The sequence below is a fragment of the Scyliorhinus torazame genome, chromosome 2, assembly GCF_047496885.1.
Source record: "Scyliorhinus torazame isolate Kashiwa2021f chromosome 2, sScyTor2.1, whole genome shotgun sequence".
Lineage (NCBI taxonomy): Eukaryota > Metazoa > Chordata > Chondrichthyes > Carcharhiniformes > Scyliorhinidae > Scyliorhinus > Scyliorhinus torazame.
This window is the reverse complement of record NC_092708.1, coordinates 2,208,571-2,229,271: the sequence shown is the minus strand read 5'-3', so window position 1 is coordinate 2,229,271 and position 20,701 is coordinate 2,208,571. Positions and strand designations below refer to the sequence as shown.

At 54.2% G+C, this 20,701-nt stretch overlaps 2 protein-coding genes across 3 annotated transcripts in view; one reads left to right on the top strand and one right to left on the bottom strand.

The window, feature by feature from the left end:
• The window catches only part of LOC140385675 (tRNA endonuclease ANKZF1-like), a 191,171-nt gene extending 189,097 nt beyond the window's left edge, over positions 1 to 2,074 (bottom strand). The window contains 2 exon segments of the mRNA XM_072468078.1: positions 303 to 408; positions 2,024 to 2,074. Of these exon segments, the coding sequence (XP_072324179.1) occupies positions 303 to 408; positions 2,024 to 2,074 (157 nt within the window).
• Positions 2,075 to 2,203: 129 nt separating this feature from the next.
• Positions 2,204 to 20,701, top strand: part of LOC140385826 (tRNA endonuclease ANKZF1-like) — a 118,335-nt gene continuing 99,837 nt past the window's right edge. For both annotated transcript variants that reach the window (XM_072468402.1, XM_072468393.1), the window contains exons 1-4: positions 2,204 to 2,322; positions 5,367 to 5,520; positions 9,372 to 9,594; positions 11,430 to 11,528. In XM_072468402.1, the coding sequence (XP_072324503.1) occupies positions 2,282 to 2,322; positions 5,367 to 5,520; positions 9,372 to 9,594; positions 11,430 to 11,528 (517 nt within the window). In that variant the 5' untranslated portion in view covers positions 2,204 to 2,281. The remainder of the gene's footprint in view (positions 2,323 to 5,366; positions 5,521 to 9,371; positions 9,595 to 11,429; positions 11,529 to 20,701) is intronic.

Below are 20,701 nucleotides of genomic sequence, written 5' to 3'. Positions count from 1 at the left end.
GTTCTATATAACTAACATAATTTTCGAGCTTTTATACTCGATACCCTGTCCTATGAAGGCAAGCATGCCATATGCTTTCTTTACCACCATTTCCACCTGTGCTGCCACTTTTAAGGATCTGTGACCTGCACACCCAGATCTCTCTGTGTCTCTGCTCCTGATGGTTCTGCCATTTATTCTCTAGCTCCCACCTGAATTGGATCCACCAAAATCCATCACCTCGCATTTGTCCGTGTTAAACTCCATCTGCCATTTCTCTGCCCAATTTTGCAGCCTATATATATCCTGTTGTATTCTCTGACTATCTTCATCACTATCAGCACCTCCTGCAATCTTGCTAATCAGACCCACTGCATCAAGGAATAGACTGGGTTGATGCTGGTAAAATGTTTGCCCTGGTTGGAGAATCTAGAACCAGGAGCCACAATTTCAACACCAGGGGGAAGCCACTTAGGGGACGGAGTTGAGGAGAAATTTATGATGTAGTGTAGATTTATTTGTTCTTATGGGCAGCGCGCTAGCATTGTGGCTAGCACAATTGCTTCACAGCTCCAGGATCCCAGGTTCGATTCCGGCTTGGGTCACTGTGCGGAGTCTGCACGTCCTCCCCGTGTGTGCGTGGGTTTCCTCCGGGTGCTCCAGTTTCCTCCCACAGTCCAAAGATGTGCGGGTTAGGTGGATTGGCCAGGATAAATTGCCCCTTAGTGTTTGGGTGGGGTGCTCTTTCCAAGAGCCGGTGCAGACTCAGGGGGCCGAATGGCCTCCTTCTGCACTGTAAATTCAATGATAATCTATGATTAATCTAGGACAAAGGTTCGGCACAACATCGTGGGCCGAAGGGCCTGTTCTGTGCTGTATTTTCTATGTTCTATGTCTTTACACAGAGTGTTGTGAATCTCTGGGATTCTCCACCCCAGAGACCTGTGGAAGCTCAGTCACTGAGAATGTTTCAAGCAGAGATTGATAGATTTCTAAGTACCAATGACAGGGTATATGGGGAGGGGGGTGTAACAGGCATTCAAGTGCCTGGTCAGCCATGATCGTATTGAATAGTGGAGCAGGATCGATGGGCTGAATGGCCCCCTCCTGTTCCTATGTTCATGTTTGAAAGGAGAAACCGTTCTAAGATTGCCGATTTGGGTCAGGCTGACTTCAATGGAATGAGACCGAGATTGGGTAAATCTGTTAATTGGTAAAACAATAGATGTTAGAAAGTGATCCCGAAGCTGTTGAGATGCTGAGAGAATGTATTGTCCGTTTTAATTGAGTGCCAGCTGTGCCTCAGTTGTCGCACTCTCGCCTCTGAATCAAGGTTCGAATCCCACTCCAGGGCTGAAGTACAAATAACAAAACTGACACTTCAGTGCAGTACAGAGGGAGTGGTAACGGGGGGATGGTAACGGGGGGGATGGTAACGGGGGGGGATGGTAACGGGGGGGGATGGTAACGGGGGGGGATGGGAACGGGGGGGGATGGTAACGGGGGGGATGGTAACGGGGGGGGATGGTAACGGGGGGGGATGGGAGCGGGGGGGGATGGGAACGGGGGGGGATGGGAACGGGGGGGGATGGGAGCGGGGGGGGATGGGAACGGGGGGGGATGGGAACGGGGGGGGATGGGAGCGGGGGGGGTGGGAACGGGGGGGGGTGGGAACGGGGGGGGGTGGGAACGGGGGGGGATGGGAACGGGGGGGGATGGGAACGGGGGGGGATGGGAACGGGGGGGGATGGGAGCGGGGGGGGATGGGAGCGGGGGGGGATGGGAGCGGGGGGGGATGGGAGCGGGGGGGGATGGGAGCGGGGGGGGATGGGAACGGGGGGGATGGTAACGGGGGGGGAATGGTAACGGGGGGGAATGGTAACGGGGGGGGTGGGGGGTGGTAACGGGGCAGATGGTAACGGGGGGGGGATGGTAACGGGGGGGGATGGTAACAGCCATTGGCTCTGTGCCTGCAGTTGGAGGGGTTCAGTGTGGGGAGAGCTGGAAGGGGTTCAGTGTGGGGAGGGCTGGATTTGGATCTTACTCGTACTCGGGCTGTATTTCCCGGGAGTATGTCAGGGACAGGGACAGTCATTGTCAGGGTGCAGGGTTGTGAAGTAAAGTCCAGGTGCGAAGACTGCAGTTTGAGCAGCCACTTGTGTGAGTTCCTGGATCTCGTGCAATATGCCAGTAATGGACGGCAGTCCCTCTGTTTCCACAGGGCGTCGTGGAGCATGAGGACGAGGACAGTCTCCTGTCGTCACTGCTCAGCCTCAACCCTCAAACTGTCTGGATTATTCTGATGACCGGTGGCGGACATTTTGCTGGAGCTGTGTTTCGAGGGTAAATACGAGACCGCGTGACTATTAAAGCACAAGTGGCTGGCGGAAGAGCACCCTCTGAGTGCCTGGGGGAGTCGAGCTGGGAGAGTGGGTGGATAGAGTCAAGATTCATTTCAGATGCAACTCTTTTTAAATAAATGTTTATACATGACCAGGCACACGCAATAATATAATAATCTTTATTGTCACAAGTAGGCTCACAATAACACTGCAATAAAGTTACAGTGAAAAGCCCCTAGTCGCCACATTCCGGCGCCTGTTTGGGTACACCGAGGGAGAATTCAGAATGTCCTAATTACACCACAGCACATCTTTGGACTGTGGGAGGAAACCGGAGCACCCGGAGGAAACCCACGCAGACACGGGGAGAACGTGCAGACTCCGCACAGACAGTGACCCAAGCCGGGAATCGAACCTGGGACCCTGGAGCTGTGAAGCAATTGTGCTAACCACTGTGCTACCGTGCCGTCCATGCAATAGAAATAAGAAAGATTGGACTCCTTTGTTGAAAATACTGTAATGCAATATCGAAAGAGTTTTTAAAAACCTATTAATTCATCCTTCTGCTTTGCTGTATTGCAAATCAGAACTCAAATTCTGAAGCAATTTAGAATGGGTAGGTACTAACTTACAAAAGTTTTATGGAAATCGGTCCAAGAGGTTACTGAAGGGGTCACCTTTACGTGACTTGTGGGTTACTACATGGCCGTGTAGCTTGGCAAGAGCATTGACTGAGGATTAGTGACACTGTGTACCCACAATGGCCTTAATGTGGTGGGTCGCTGTGGTTTGAACTGGTTGCCAAAGGCCACAATCGCAGCCAATGCCCTGCTCAATGGGCACAGACAGGAATGCTCCAGCGTCACTTGTTCCACCCACGTTGATGGGACATCTTCCTGCTCCATGTGTGAACGACGGCTCTGGCAGGAGATAGAACCAATTCATGGACTTGAGGGGAAATTACTGACCTGACTGGCTGGTGAAATAATGAAAGCAAAATAGAAAATGCTGGAAATACTTCATTCCTGGCAGCATCCAGGAGAGAATAATTATCCAGTGCCTTCTTTAAACCTCGATTGAAACTGCCTCAATCACACAGACACAGTGTATTCTCGATCATCGGCTCTCGCTGCGTCAACATGTTTTCCCCATGTTGCCTTTGCTACTTTCGCCAATTACCTGAAATTGATGCCCTCTGCTTCTCCATCCCGACATCAATGAGAACAGTATCTTTGCATCTACTCTTCCCACCCCTTATAATCATAACCTCCTCCTTCATGTCTAAAATAAACCCCAAGATTCTGTATTCCTCAATAACCGCTATCTCAACCAGCCCAGAGACCCCTCGGTCTGTGCTCCTGCACTCCTCACAGAATTATAATAATAATCGCTTGTTGTCACTTCAATGAAGTTACTGTGAAAAGCCCCTAGTCGCCACATTCCAGCGCCTGTTCGGGGAGGCTGATCCGGGAAATGAAGCGACGCGGCTGGCCTTGTTCTGCTTTACAAGCCAGCTGTTTAGCCCACTGTGCTAAACCAGCCACTGGTTCTTCCTCATAAAATATATAATTCTCTGCGTTAATACGCCCGCCATTCCATCTCTCCCGTCTGGATCATTTTTTAAAAAATTAATTGATGGGAGGTGGGCACCAGGAGCTGGGCCAGCAATTATTGCCCATCCCTAATTGCCCTTCAACTTTTAGAGAGCACTTCAGGGTCAACCACATTGCTGTGGGTCTGGAGACACATGTAGGACTGACCAGGTAAGGACAGCAGAAGTCCCCATAGCCCCAGATGGCCATAGGCTGCTTTCCCCTTTGAGGGGCAGAGCTGTCTGGTGGTGATTTAACCTGAGAACCCCACACCTCAGGGGAGGGGCAAGGTTGAGAGGGCGGGGCCTTCATGAATAACCACAGCTGGTACGGGGATTGAACCCACGCTGCTGGCCTCGCTCTGCAACACAAATTAGCTGTACAGCCCACTGAGCTGTTCTTGTGTACTATAACTCTGTCACCAGTGGGACCGTGTAGAGGCAGCTTTACTCTGTATCTAACCCCGTGCTGTACCTGTCCTGGGAGTGTTTGATGGGGACAGTGAAGAGGGAGCTTTACTCTGTATCTAACCCCGTGCTGTACCTGTCCTGGGAGTGTTTGATGGGGACAGTGTAGAGAGAGCTTTACTCTGTATCTAACCCCGTGCTGTGCCTGTCCTGGGAGTGTTTGATGGGGACAGTGTAGAGGGAGCTTTACTCTGTATCTAACCCCGTGCTGTGCCTGTCCTGGGAGTGTTTGATGGGAACAGTGTAGAGGCAGCTTTACTCTGTATCTAACCCCGTGCTGTGCCTGTCCTGGGAGTGTTTGATGGGGACAGTGTAGAGGCAGCTTTACTCTGTATCTAACCCCGTGCTGTACCTGTCCTCGGAGTGTTTGATGGGGACAGGGTAGAGGGAGCTTTACTCTGTATCTAACCCCATGCTGTACCTGTCCTGGGAGTATTTGATGGGGACAGTGTAGAGGGAGCTTTACTCTGTATCTAACCCCGTGCTGTACCTGTCCTGGGACTGTTTGATGGTGACAGTGAAGAGGGAGCTTTACTCTGTATCTAACCCCGTGCTGTACCTGTCCTGGGAGTGTTTGATCGGGACAGTGTAGAGGGAGCTTTACTCTGTATCTAACCCCGTGCTGTACCTGTCCTGGGAGTGTTTGATGGAGACAGTGTAGAGGAATCTTTACTCTGTATCTAACCCCGTGCTGTACCTGTTCTGGGAGTGTTTGATGGAGACAGTGTAGAGGGAGCTTTACTCTGTATCTAACCCCGTGCTGTACATGTCCTGGGAGTGTTTGATGGGGACAGTGTAGAGGGAGCTTTACTCTGTATCTAACCCCGTGCTGTACCTGTCCTGGGAGTGTTTGATGGGGACAGTGTAGAGGGAGCTTTACTCTGTATCTAACCCTGTGCTGTACCTGTCCTGGGAGTGTTTGACAGTGGTGGGGCTGTATGTTGTGCTGTATTTAATGACTCGGTATGATTATTCCTCTCCCTCAGGAATGAAGCAGTCCTCCATAAGACGTTTCATCGATATACCGTGCGAGCGAAGCGTGGAGTTGCCCAGGGCGCACGGGACGCTCAGAACCGAAGCCGAGTGCCCAAGTCAGCTGGCGCCTCGCTCCGGCGTTACAACGAAGCTGCTCTTGTCAAGGTGACTGGTTTGTAATCTCCCTCACCTTGATTGCCCCTGTGTACAAAGCACACTCACCACGAAGCACATTGGCAAGGGCCGCGTGGCTCATAGCCGCACGATATTGGACTTCGATGGAGACAAGCAGGCTTTCCGTCAGCATTTGTCACCAGTCAGAATGTTCCAAACCACTTTGCAGCTAACGCCGTGCATCTGAAGTCCGGGCACGGTTGTAATTTAAGAAATATTAGGCTGGATTCTCTGAAAATAAGACTGTCCCCACGCTGGCGTAAGAACGGCGGAGTTTTACTCGCGAAATTACTGGAAAAACGTAAACAAATTCCTAGCCCTGCAGGGACCCAGAGTGAATCTTTCAGCTTTTGCTGCAGATACGATCCCCCGCACTTGCGGGTCAGAGGCCACGAGTGTGCATGGCGCCGGCCTCCAGCGGCCACGCGTGTGCATGTCCCGGGCCTCCAGCGGCCGTGCTCCATGGCGGATTCGGACCGCGGAGCCAGACTGAAGAAAGATTCCCCCCCGATCGGCCATGCGCCCCAGCCTCAACCCCCGCACACTTAATCCCCGGATGCCTATAAGGCCCCCAGCAGGACTCCGATCACTCCGCCCCCAGCCGGGTGGGCCGCGGACTGAGTGCAGCCGCCACGCGAGCATCCCGACCGGCAATAGGTGGTTAGTTCCACGCCGTCGGGAACTCGGCCGGTTGGGAGCGAACGAATGATGAGCAGGCCTCTGGCAATGGCCCCCAGTGACTCCACGGTGACACCGATTTCCGGTGCCCGCGGAATCGACGGCGTCAAACTGGATTAATCCAGGCCGCGATTAAGGCATCGGGCTGCAGAGAATCCAGCCCATTGTGTCCAATTTATGCACAGCTGAAGCTCACAAGCAACACGGGTATAGAAAACTTCTAATTGTAGACATATCATTTTTCAGTTCCACATGAGGTGGCAAGCAGGGGCCCTTGTTAAAGATCGTGCCCTCTGACAGTGCGGCACTCCCTCAGTACTGACCCTCTGACAGTGCAGCACTCCCTCAGTACTGACCCTCTGACAGTGCAGCACTCCCTCAGTACTGACCCTCTGACAGTGCAGCACTCCCTCAGTACTCACCCTCTGAGAGTGCAGCACTCCCTCAGTACTGACCCTCTGACAGTGCAGCACTCCCTCAGTACTGACCCTCTGACAGTGCAGCACTCCCTCAGTACTGACCCTCTGACAGTGCGGCACACCCTCAGTACTGACCCTCTGACAGTGCAGCACTCCCTCAGTACTGACCCTCTGACAGTGCGGCACTCCCTCAGTACTGACCCTCTGACAGTGCGGCGCTCCCTCAGTACTGACCCTCTGACAGTGCGGCACTCCCTCAGTACTGACCCTCTGACAGTGCAGCACTCCCTCAGTACTGACCCTCTGACAGGGCAGCACTCCCTCAGTACTGACCCTCTGACAGTGCGGCACTCCCTCAGTACTGACCCTCTGACAGTGCGGCACTCCCTCAGTACTGAGCCTCTGACAGTGCGGCACTCCCTCAGTACTGACTCTCTGACAGTGCGGCACTCCCTCAGTACTGACTCTCTGACAGTGCGGCACTCCCTCAGTACTGACCCTCTGACAGTGCGGCACTCCCTCAGTACTGACTCTCTGACAGTGCGGCACTCCCTCAGTACTGACCCTCTGACAGTGCGGCACTCCCTCAGTACTGACCCTCTGACAGTGCGGCACTCCCTCAGTACTGAGCCTCTGACAGTGCGGCACTCCCTCAGTACTGACCCTCTGACAGTGCGGCACTCCCTCAGTACTGAGCCTCTGACAGTGCGGCACTCCCTCAGTACTGACTCTCTGACAGTGCGGCACTCCCTCAGTACTGACTCTCTGACAGTGCGGCACTCCCTCAGTACTGACCCTCTGACAGTCCAGCACTCCCTCAGTACTGACTCTCTGACAGTGCGGCACTCGCTCAGTACTGACCCTCTGACAGTGCGGCACTCCCTCAGTACTGACTCTCTGACAGTGCGGCACTCCCTCAGTACTGGCCCTCTGACAGTGCGGCACTCCCTCAGTACTGAGCCTCTGACAGTGCGGCACTCCCTCAGTACTGAGCCTCTGACAGTGCGGCACTCCCTCAGTACTGACCCTCTGACAGTGCGGCACTCCCTCAGTACTGAGCCTCTGACAGTGCGGCACTCCCTCAGTACTGACTCTCTGACAGTGCGGCACTCCCTCAGTACTGACCCTCTGACAGTGCGGCACTCCCTCAGTACTGACCCTCTGACAGTGCGGCACTCCCTCAGTACTGACCCTCTGACAGTGCAGCATGTCCCTCAGTACTGACCCTCTGACAGTGCGGCACCCCCTCAGTACTGACCCTCGGACAGTGCAGCACTCCCTCCGTACTGATCCTCTGACAGTGAGGCACTCCCTCAGTACTGACCCTCTGACAGTGCTGCACTCCCTCAGTACTGACCCTCTGACAGTGCAGCACTCCCTCAGCACTGACCCTCTGACAGTGCGGTGCTCCCTCAGTACTGACCCTCTGACAGTGCGGCACTCCCTCAGTACTGACCCTCTGACAGTGCGGCATTCCCTCAGTACTGACCCTCTGACAGTGCGGCACTCCCTCAGTACTGACCCTCTGACAGTGCAGCACTCCCTCAGTACTGACCCTCTGACAGTGCGGCACTCTCTCAGTACTGACCCTCTGACAGTGCGGCACTCCCTCAGTACTGAGCCTCTGACAGTGCGGCACTCCCTCAGTACTGACCCTCTGACAGTGCGGCACTCCCTCAGTACTGACTCTCTGACAGTGCGGCACTCCCTCAGTACTGACCCTCTGACAGTGCGGCACTCCCTCAGTACTGACTCTCTGACAGTGCGGCACTCCCTCAGTACTGACTCTCTGACAGTGCGGCACTCCCTCAGTACTGACCCTCTGACAGTGCGGCACTCCCTCAGTACTGACCCTCTGACAGTGCAGCAGTCCCTCAGTACTGACCCTCTGACAGTGCGGCACCCCCTCAGTACTGACCCTCTGACAGTGCGGCACCCCCTCAGTACTGATCCTCTGACAGTGAGGCACTCCCTCAGTACTGACCCTCTGACAGTGCAGCACTCCCTCAGTACTGACCCTCTGACAGTGCAGCACTCCCTCAGCACTGACCCTCTGACAGTGCGGTGCTCCCTCAGTACTGACCCTCTGACAGTGCGGCACTCCCTCAGTACTGACCCTCTGACAGTGCGGCACTCCCTCAGTACTGACCCTCTGACAGTGCAGCAGTCCCTCAGTACTGACCCTCTGACAGTGCGGCACCCCCTCAGTACTGACCCTCGGACAGTGCAGCACTCCCTCAGTACTGATCCTCTGACAGTGAGGCACTCCCTCAGTACTGACCCTCTGACAGTGCAGCACTCCCTCAGTACTGACCCTCTGACAGTGCAGCACTCCCTCAGCACTGACCCTCTGACAGTGCGGTGCTCCCTCAGTACTGACCCTCTGACAGTGCGGCATTCCCTCAGTACTGACCCTCTGACAGTGCGGCACTCCCTCAGTACTGACCCTCTGACAGTGCAGCACTCCCTCAGTACTGACCCTCTGACAGTGCGGCACTCCCTCAGTACTGACCCTCTGACAGTGCGGCACTCCCTCAGTACTGACCCTCGGACGGTGTGGTCTGTGGGGAAAGAGCAGCATGAGTGGAGTTAGTTGAATTGCTCTTTCAAGCAAACTGTCCTGTCAAGTTGGGCTGAATGGCCTCACCTGTACTGTACCAATTTGTGGTTGTATGCAGTAATTATAATACAGCACTGATTTGTTCCTTGGTTTTGTTAACCGGCCTGTTCTTCTCCTGCTTGTAGGATGTTGAGAATTTGTTAGCGAGTTGGTCCGAGTCTCTCCGGGTGGCAAGTGCCATCTTCCTCCGAAGTCCCAGCTACAACAAGGGTATCTTCTTCGGTGGCAAAGACTCCACCCTACACTCCAGCGACATCCGACTGCGGAGAATTCCTTTCCTCACGAGGAGAGCCACCTTTAAAGAAGTGAAACGGGTCCATTCAGTTCTGTCGTCCGTGGAGATTTACGGTGAGGCCCATTGTGCACAACACAAGCCACCTCTGTGTCACCAAGTGTCCAGTCTCACTGCCCAGGGACCCCCACCGTGCCTGGCTGCGGTCCAGGTCCCTCCCCCCAGCCCCCTGTCTGCATTCCAGGCGGTGCCGTAGTGGGATTGTCGCTGGACCAGTAACCCAGAGACCCAGGATTACAATCCGGGGACCCGGGTTCCAATTCCACCACAGCCGGCGATGGAATTTAGCTTCAATAGAATGTCTGGAATTTAAAATTCTGACATTGTCGATTGTTGTAAAACCCCACCTGCGTCACTGATGTCCTTTCGGGAAGGAAATCTGCCGTCCTTACCGGGTCTGGCCTCCATGTGACTCCAGGCCCAGAGCAATGGGGTTGACTCTTAACTGCCCCTCAAGGGCAATTGGGGATGGGCAATAAAAGGTGGCACAGCCTGCGACGCCCCCGACCCAGGAACGAGTAAAAAAGTGTGCCCAGGTGTGTCTCGGTGTAACCACTGAAGGTAAAAACTCACCACTATTCTTAGAATTCCCCCTATACCAAAAAGGGTCGACATTCTAAATTGTGAACAGGAATTCTCACTCCCCGACTCCTGTGCAGGCTTTGGCAGGTGCGATTCAGGTCAAACTATGTTTTCAAGTTATCCCGTATAACCCATACCTTCACAGAAGAATTTTACCTACTTACCACTTAGTCGCATCGATATCCTGGGTCCTGCGTTGCGAAGTAAGTAAAGTAGGTTTTGTAATAACCACTGTTTCAGGTTAAAACTTTTAAGTTATTTTATTATATTTTTTCTTTTAAAAGATGCAATCACTATCTTTACAGAAAAGTAAAGAGATCTGCTGTGGATTCTCCTGGTTTGTTGAAGAGACCTTCAGGTCCACCTTGACAATCTCTCTTCTTTAGCTATTGGTCTTCCTCAGATGTATTTGCTGTTCTGCTCGGTTGCCATGCTCTATCTTTCCCACGTACTGAGCTGTGAGAGCTGGCTTTCTCTCCTTTAGCTTTTGGTCTTTCTCAGATGTATTAGCTGTTTTAGCTCGGCTGCTTTGCTCTGTCCCTCTCCCATGACCGAGCTGTGAGAGCTGACTCTTGTTCCTTCTCTGCCCCTTTCTCAGGGTTTATATATCTTTCTAACAGTTATTAAGTTTTTATGGCTTTATTGTAAAGTAACTTTTATTTCACTTGGATTTTTCTAACATGACTACGTATTCATTTTGAGCATGATCTCAGCTCATAGGTCTCTGATTACATTGTTTCCTTTGTGATGTTCAAAAATGCTTTGATTTCAACGTGGTGTGACTTTTGATTCCTGTCATTTCTCTAGTTTTATTATTCTCAAATTGTGTCCCCAGCTCATAATTTTGACTTTGATTTGGGTCTAACGTGTGTTCCCGTAGACATGTCTCCAGCTTTCTTTCATTTACCTGATGTCAGCAGAACTTCACACCTTTGTCACCTAATTCAACTGAACCTCATCCATTCTTTTCCATCTGCTTACCTAACTTCAAAAGGAGGTGCGAAACATTGCTTTTAGCTGTACACTAAAATTCACTCGATTGGTCTTGAAAGACCTGCTTGCTTTGTTTGCACAGCCTTCTGGACGAAGGCTATCTGCATTTCACAGTCCTCTCCTGCAGCTGCTGTTAACCCTTCGTGGGATTTTCCCCGACATTCTCTCATGTTTCTTAGATCAGGTATTGCCAGACTTCAAATGAAGTATCTTTCCATATTTTCATTGACACCACGCAGGACCCTGGGATTCTGCTCTAACGCGGTGATCGATAATGGTCCTATGAGTTGCTACAGTGAAATTTTGTTTGTTCTAGCGAAGGATACAGATGTTGCTACGATTAACAGGCCGAACAGGAGAGCTTGGAATGAGAAACTGAAACCAATGCGAGACGCATCAGATTCTGAAAGAGATGGTGAGAAGCACCTTAAGCCTTTGACCTACTTCATGTTTTAGAAGCTGGTTGTGAGCTGCCTTCTTTAGGGGCAGCATGGTAGCACAGTGGTTAGCACAATTGCTTCACAGCTCCAGGGTCCCAGGTTCGATTCAGGCTTGGGTCACTGTCTGTGCGGAGTCTGCACATCCTCCCCGTGTCTGCGTGGGTTTCCTCCGGGTGCTCCGGTTTCCTCCCACAGTCCAAAGATGTGCAGGTTAGGTGGATTGGCCATGATAAATTGCCCTTACTGTCCAAAATTGCCCTGAGTGTTGGATGGGGTTACTGGGTTAGGATGGAGGTGTTGACCTTGGGTAGAGTGCTCTTTCCAAGAGCCGGTGCAGACTCGATGGGCCGAATGGCCTCCTTCTGCACTGTAAATTCTATGATAATCTATGATTCTTCCCAGTGGCAGTCCGTGTGGTGACTTGGAGGGGAGCCTCCAGGTGGTGGGGTTCCCAGGTATCTGCTGCTCTTGTCCTTCTCGATGGTAGTGGTCGTGGATTTGGAAGGTGCTGTTGAAAGAGCCTTCCTGAGTTCCTACCATGGATCTTGTGTAGGGAGAGCAATGGGGTGTCAATCAAACGGGCTGCATTGTCCTGCATGGTGCTGAGCTTCTTCACTGTTGTTGGAGCTGCACTCACCCAGGCAAGCGGAGAGTATTCCAGCACACTCCTGACTTGTGCCTTGTAGGTGGTGGACGGGCTTTTGGGGAAGTCCAGAATCGGTAGGTGGAATGGGCATATGGAGGGCGCATACTTTGTGGAAGCTGGTAACTCCCTGAACTGCCGCAGTCCACTCCGTGCCGGCTGCCGTCACCATCACTGCCGTCACCATCACTGCCGTCACCATCACTGCCGTCGCCATCACTGCCGTCGCCATCACTGCCGTCACCATCACTGCCGACGCCATCACTGCCGACGCCATCACTGCCGACACCATCACTGCCGTCACCATCACTGCCGACACCATCACTGCCGTCACCATCACTGCCGACACCATCACTGCCGACACCATCACTGCCGACACCATCACTGCCGTCGCCATCACTGCCGTCGCCATCACTGCCGTCACCATCACTGCCGTCACCATCACTGCCGTCACCATCACTGCCGTCGCCATCACTGCCGTCGCCATCACTGCCGTCACCATCACTGCCGTCACCATCACTGCCGTCACCATCACTGCCGTCGCCATCACTGCCGTCGCCATCACTGCCGTCGCCATCACTGCCGTCGCCATCACTGCCGTCACCATCACTGCCGACACCATCACTGCCGACGCCATCACTGCCGTCGCCATCACTGCCGTCGCCATCACTGCCGTCGCCATCACTGCCGTCGCCATCACTGCCGTCACCATCACTGCCGACACCATCACTGCCGTCGCCATCACTGCCGTCACCATCACTGCCGTCACCATCACTGCCGTCACCATCACTGCCGTCACCATCACTGCCGTCATCGCCATCACTGCCGACACCATCACTGCCGTCGCCATCACTGCCGTCACCATCACTGCCGTCACCATCACTGCCGTCACCATCACTGCCGACACCATCACTGCCGACACCATCACTGCCGTCGCCATCACTGCCGTCACCATCACTGCCGTCACCATCACTGCCGACACCATCACTGCCGACACCATCACTGCCGACACCATCACTGCCGACACCATCACTGCCGACACCATCACTGCCGTCGCCATCACTGCCGTCACCATCACTGCCGTCACCATCACTGCCGACACCATCACTGCCGACACCATCACTGCCGACACCATCACTGCCGACACCATCACTGTCGACACCATCACTGCCGACACCATCACTGCCGACACCATCACTGCCGTCGCCATCACTGCCGTCGCCATCACTGCCGTCACCATCACTGCCGTCACCATCACTGCCGTCACCATCACTGCCGTCGCCATCACTGCCGTCGCCATCACTGCCGTCACCATCACTGCCGTCACCATCACTGCCGTCACCATCACTGCCGACACCATCACTGCCGTCGCCATCACTGCCGTCGCCATCACTGCCGTCGCCATCACTGCCGTCGCCATCACTGCCGTCACCATCACTGCCGACGCCATCACTGCCGTCGCCATCACTGCCGTCGCCATCACTGCCGTCGCCATCACTGCCGTCGCCATCACTGCCGTCGCCATCACTGCCGTCGCCATCACTGCCGTCACCATCACTGCCGTCGCCATCACTGCCGTCGCCATCACTGCCGTCACCATCACTGCCGACACCATCACTGCCGTCGCCATCACTGCCGTCACCATCACTGCCGTCACCATCACTGCCGTCACCATCACTGCCGTCACCATCACTGCCGTCACCATCACTGCCATCGCCATCACTGCCGACACCATCACTGCCGTCGCCATCACTGCCGTCACCATCACTGCCGTCACCATCACTGCCGTCACCATCACTGCCGACACCATCACTGCCGACACCATCACTGCCGTCGCCATCACTGCCGACACCATCACTGCCGTCACCATCACTGCCGACACCATCACTGCCGTCACCATCACTGCCGTCACCATCACTGCCGTCACCATCACTGCCGACACCATCACTGCCGACACCATCACTGCCGACACCATCACTGCCGACACCATCACTGCCGTCACCATCACTGCCGACACCATCACTGCCGACACCATCACTGCCGTCACCATCACTGCCGACACCATCACTGCCGTCACCATCACTGCCGACACCATCACTGCCGTCACCATCACTGCCGTCACCATCACTGCCGTCACCATCACTGCCGACACCATCACTGCCGTCACCATCACTGCCGTCACCATCACTGCCGTCACCATCACTGCCGACACCATCACTGCCGACACCATCACTGCCGACACCATGACTGCCGTCACCATCACTGCCGACACCATCACTGCCGTCACCATCACTGCCGTCGCCATCACTGCCGACACCATCACAGACATGTCCCCACAAAAATGAAGGACAGGAATGGCAGGATTCGGGAGCCATGGTGACGAGGGAAATTGTAAACTTCGTCAAAAGGGAAAAGGAAGCAGGCGATAGGTCTCGGCATCTAAACACTGACAGAGCCCTTGAGGAGCACACTGATAGTAGGGAGGAATTTAAACATGGAATTAGGAGGGTTAAAGGGGACCAGGAAATGTCTTCAGAAAACCTAGTCAAGGAGAATCTCGAGGCTTTTCAAGAGGTCTGCTTGTGAACAGTTCCAAGGTGAATTTAAGGACTTGTTTAAAAAACGAATCCCGGGTGAGCAACCATAACGGACCCATCCTGCCCTGTCCTTCCACTTTGTAAAGGTAAAACTCAGCACCGAGAGAGATGATTCTAATCGTCTCTCCGCAGATACTGCCAGGGCAACAAGGTTTTTTCAGGGTTATGTTTTTATTTGAATTGGGAAGATATTCTGCCATGTGGAGGATGCAGGGCCGAGATAAATTTGGATCTCTCTCTCTCTCTCACACACACTGACAGCGAATAGGGCTGTACAATCTCTCTCTCACGCTGACGGGGAGTAGGACTGTACGATCTCTCACACACACTGACGGGGAGTAGGGCTGTACGGTGTCTCTCACACACACTGACGGGGGTAGGACTACGATCTCACACACACACTGACGGGGAGTAGGACTGTACGGTCTCTCTCACACTGACGGGGCGTAGGACTGTACGGTCTCTCTCGCACACACACTGACGGGGAGTAGGACTGTACGGTCTCTCTCGCACACACACTGACGGGGAGTAGGGCTGTACGGTCTCTCTCTCACACTGACGGGGAGTAGGACGGTATGGTCTCACTCTCACACTGACGGGGAGTAGGACTGTACGGTCTCTCTCACACACACTGACGGGGGTAGGACTACGATCTCACACACACACTGACGGGGAGTAGGACTGTACGGTCTCTCACACACACACTGACAGCGAATAGGGCTGTACAATCTCTCTCACTGACAGTGAGTAGGACTGTACGGTCTCTCACACACACTGACGGGGAGAAGGACTGTACGGTCTCTCTCTCTCTCTCTCTCTCACACTGACTGGGAGTAGGACTGTACGGTCTCTCTCTCTCACACTGACGGGGAGTAGGGCTGTACGGTCTCTCTCTCTCACACACTGACGGGGAGTAGGACTGTACGGTCTCTCTCACACACTGACGGGGAGTAGGACTGTACGGTCTCTCTCACACTGACGGGGAGTAGGACTGTACGGTCTCTCTCTCACACTGACGGGGAGTAGGACTGTACGATCTCTCTCAAACACACTGACGGGGAGTAGGACTGTACGGTCTCTCTCTCACACTGACGGGGAGTAGGACTGTACGGTCTCTCTCTCACTGACGGGGCGTAGGACTGTACGGTCTCTCTCTCTCACACACTGACGGGGAGTAGGACTGTACGGTCTCTCTCTCTCTCACACTGACGGGGAGTAGGACTGTACGGTCTCTCTCTCACACTGACGGGGAGTAGGACTGTACGGTCTCTCTCACACTGACGGGGCGTAGGACTGTACGGTCTCTCTCGCACACACACTAACGGGGAGTAGGGCTGTACGGTCTCTCTCTCACACTGACTGGGAGTAGGACGGTATGGTCTCTCTCTCACACTGACGGGGAGTAGGACTGTACGGTCTCTCTATCACACACACTGACGGGGAGTAGGACTGTACGGTCTCTCACACTGACGGGGAGTAGGACTGCACGGTCTCTCTATCACACACTGACGGGGAGTAGGACTGTATGGTCTCTCTCTCTCACACACTGACGGGGAGTAGGACTGTACGGTCTCTCTCACACACTGGCGGGGAGTAGGACTGTACGGTCTCTCTCTCACACTGATGGGGAGAAGGACTGTACGGTCTCTCTCTCTCTCTCTCTCTCACACTGACGGGGAGTAGGACTGTACGGTCTCTCTCTCTCACACTGACGGGGAGTAGGGCTGTACGGTCTCTCTCTCTCACACACTGACGGGGAGTAGGACTGTACGGTCTCTCTCACACACTGACGGGGAGTAGGACTGTACGGTCTCTCTCACACTGACGGGGAGTAGGACTGTACGGTCTCTCTCTCACACTGACGGGGAGTAGGACTGTACGATCTCTCTCACACACACTGACGGGGAGTAGGACTGTACGGTCTCTCTCTCACACTGACTGGGAGTAGGACTGTACGGTCTCTCTCTCACTGACGGGGCGTAGGACTGTACGGTCTCTCTCTCTCACACACTGACGGGGAGTAGGACTGTACGGTCTCTCTCTCTCTCACACTGACGGGGAGTAGGACTGTACGGTCTCTCTCTCACACTGACGGGGAGTAGGACTGTACGGTCTCTCTCACACTGACGGGGCGTAGGACTGTACGGTCTCTCTCGCACACACACTGACGGGGAGTAGGGCTGTACGGTCTCTCTCTCACACTGACTGGGAGTAGGACGGTATGGTCTCTCTCTCACACTGACTGGGAGTAGGACTGTACGGTCTCTCTCTCACACTGACGGGGAGTAGGACTGTACGGTCTCTCTATCACACACACTGACGGGGAGTAGGACTGTACGGTCTCTCTCACACTGACGGGGAGTAGGACTGCACGGTCTCTCTATCACACACTGACGGGGAGTAGGACTGTATGGTCTCTCTCTCTCACACACTGACGGGGAGTAGGACTGTACGGTCTCTCTCTCTCACACACTGATGGGGAGTAGGACTGTACGGTCTCTCTCTCTCTCACACTGACGGGGAGTAGGACTGTACAGTCTCTCTCTCACACACTGACGGGGAGTAGGACTGTACGGTCTCTCACACTGACGGGGAGTAGGACTGTACGGTCTCTCTCACACACTGACGGGGAGTAGGACTGTAAGGTCTCTCTCACACACAGACGGGGAGTAGGACTGTACGGTCTCTCTCACACACTGACGGGGAGTAGGACTGTACGGTCTCTCTCTCACACTGACGGGGAGTAGGACTGTACGGTCTCTCTCACACTGACGGGGAGTAGGACTGTACGGTCTCTCTCACACTGACGGGGAGTAGGACTGTACGGTCTCTCTCTCACACTGACGGGGAGTAGGACTGTACGATCTGTCTCACACACACTGACGGGGAGTAGGACTGTACGGTCTCTCTCTCACACTGACGGGGAGTAGGACTGTACGGTCTCTCTCTCACTGACGGGGCGTAGGACTGTACGGTCTCTCTCTCTCACACACTGACGGGGAGTAGGACTGTACGGTCTCTCTCTCTCTCACACTGACGGGGAGTAGGACTGTACGGTCTCTCTCTCACACTGACGGGGAGTAGGACTGTACGGTCTCTCTCACACTGACGGGGCGTAGGACTGTACGGTCTCTCTCGCACACACACTGACGGGGAGTAGGGCTGTACGGTCTCTCTCTCACACTGACTGGGAGTAGGATGGTATGGTCTCTCTCTCACACTGACGGGGAGTAGGACTGTACGGTCTCTCTCTCACACACTGACGGGGGTAGGACTACGATCTCACACACACACTGACGGGGAGTAGGACTGTACGGTCTCTCTCACACTGACGGGGCGTAGGACTGTACGGTCTCTCTCGCACACACACTGACGGGGAGTAGGACTGTACGGTCTCTCTCTCACACACTGACGGGGGTAGGACTACGATCTCACACACACACTGACGGGGAGTAGGACTGTACGGTCTCTCTCACACTGACGGGGCGTAGGACTGTACGGTCTCTCTCGCACACACACTGACGGGGAGTAGGACTGTACGGTCTCTCTCGCACACACACTGACGGGGAGTAGGGCTGTACGGTCTCTCTCTCACACTGACTGGGAGTAGGACGGTATGGTCTCTCTCTCACACTGACGGGGAGTAGGACTGTACGGTCTCTCTCTCACACTGACGGGGAGTAGGACTGTACGGTCTCTCTATCACACACACTGACGGGGAGTAGGACTGTACGGTCTCTCTCACACACTGGCGGGGAGTAGGACTGTACGGTCTCTCTCTCACACTGATGGGGAGAAGGACTGTACGGTCTCTCTCTCTCTCTCTCTCTCACACTGACGGGGAGTAGGACTGTACGGTCTCTCTCTCTCACACTGACGGGGAGTAGGGCTGTACGGTCTCTCTCTCTCACACACTGACGGGGAGTAGGACTGTACGGTCTCTCTCACACACTGACGGGGAGTAGGACTGTACGGTCTCTCTCACACTGACGGGGAGTAGGACTGTACGGTCTCTCTCTCACACTGACGGGGAGTAGGACTGTACGATCTCTCTCACACACTGACGGGGAGTAGGACTGTACGGTCTCTCTCTCACACTGACGGGGAGTAGGACTGTACGGTCTCTCTATCACACACTGACGGGGAGTAGGACTGTACGGTCTCTCACACTGACGGGGAGTAGGACTGCACGGTCTCTCTATCACACACTGACGGGGAGTAGGACTGTATGGTCTCTCTCTCTCACACACTGACGGGGAGTAGGACTGTACGGTCTCTCTCTCTCACACACTGATGGGGAGTAGGACTGTACGGTCTCTCTCTCTCTCTCACACTGACGGGGAGTAGGACTGTACAGTCTCTCTCTCACACACTGACGGGGAGTAGGACTGTACGGTCTCTCTCTCACACTGACGGGGAGTAGGACTGTACGGTCTCTCTCACACACTGACGGGGAGTAGGACTGTACGGTCTCTCTCACACACTGACGGGGAGTAGGACTGTACGGTCTCTCTCTCACACTGACGGGGAGTAGGACTGTACGGTCTCTCTCACACTGACGGGGAGTAGGACTGTACGGTCTCTCTCTCACACACTGACGGGGAGTCGGACTCTACGGTCTCTCTCTCACACACTGACGGGCAGTAGGACTGTACGGTCTCTCTCACACTGACGGGGAGTAGGACTGCACGGTCTCTCTATCACACACTGACGGGGAGTAGGACTGTACGGTCTCTCTCACACACTGACGGGGAGTAGGACTGTACGGTCTCTCTTTCACATTGACGGGGAGTAGGACTGTACGGTCTCTCACACTGACGGGGAGTAGGACTGTACGGTCTCTTTCTCACACTGACGGGGAGTAGGACTGTACGGTCTCTCTCACACACTGACGGGGAGTAGGACTGTACGGTCTCTCTCACACACTGACGGGGAGTAGGACTGTACGGTCTCTCTCTCACATTGACGGGGAGTAGGACTGTACGGTCTCTCTCTCTCACACGCTGACGGGGAGTAGGACTGTACGGTCTCTCTCTCACACACACACTGACGGGGAGTCGGGCTGTACAGTCTCTCTCACACACACACTGACGGGGAGTAGGACTACGATCTCAAACACACACTGACGGGGAGTAGGACTGTACGGTCTCTCTCTCTCACACACACTGACGGGGAGTCGGGCTGTACAGTCTCTCTCACACACACACTGACGGGGAGTAGGACTGTACGATCTCTCTCACACACACTGATGGGGAGTAGGGCTGTACGGTCTCTCTCTCTCACACACACTGACGGGGAGTAGGACTGTACGATCTCTCTCACATACATATTTTCGGGAACCTTGGATGACGAGTGATATTGTAGGCCTCGTCAAAAAGAAAAAGGAGGCATTTGTCAGGGCTAAAAGGCTGGGAACAGACGAAGCCTGTGTGGCATATAAGGAAAGTAGGAAGGAACTTAAGCAAGGAGTCAGGAGGGCTAGAAGGGGTCATGAAAAGTCATTGGCAAATAGGGTTAAGGAAAATCCCAAGGCTTTTTACACTTACATAAAAAGCAAGAGGGTAGCCAGGGAAAGGGTTGGCCCACTGAAGGATAGGCAAGGGAATCTATGTGTGGAGCCAGAGGAAATGGGCGAGGTACTAAATGAATACTTTGCATCAGTATTCACCAAAGAGAAGGAATTGGTAGATGTTGAGTCTGGAGAAGGGGGTGTAGATAGCCTGGGTCACATTGTGATCCAAAAAGACAAGGTGTTGGGTGTCTTAAAAAATATTAAGGTAGATAAGTCTCCAGGGCCGGATGGGATCTACCCCAGAATACTGAAGGAGGCTGGAGAGGAAATTGCTGAGGCCTTGACAGAAATCTTTGGATCCTCGCTGTCTTCAGGGGATGTCCCGGAGGACTGGAG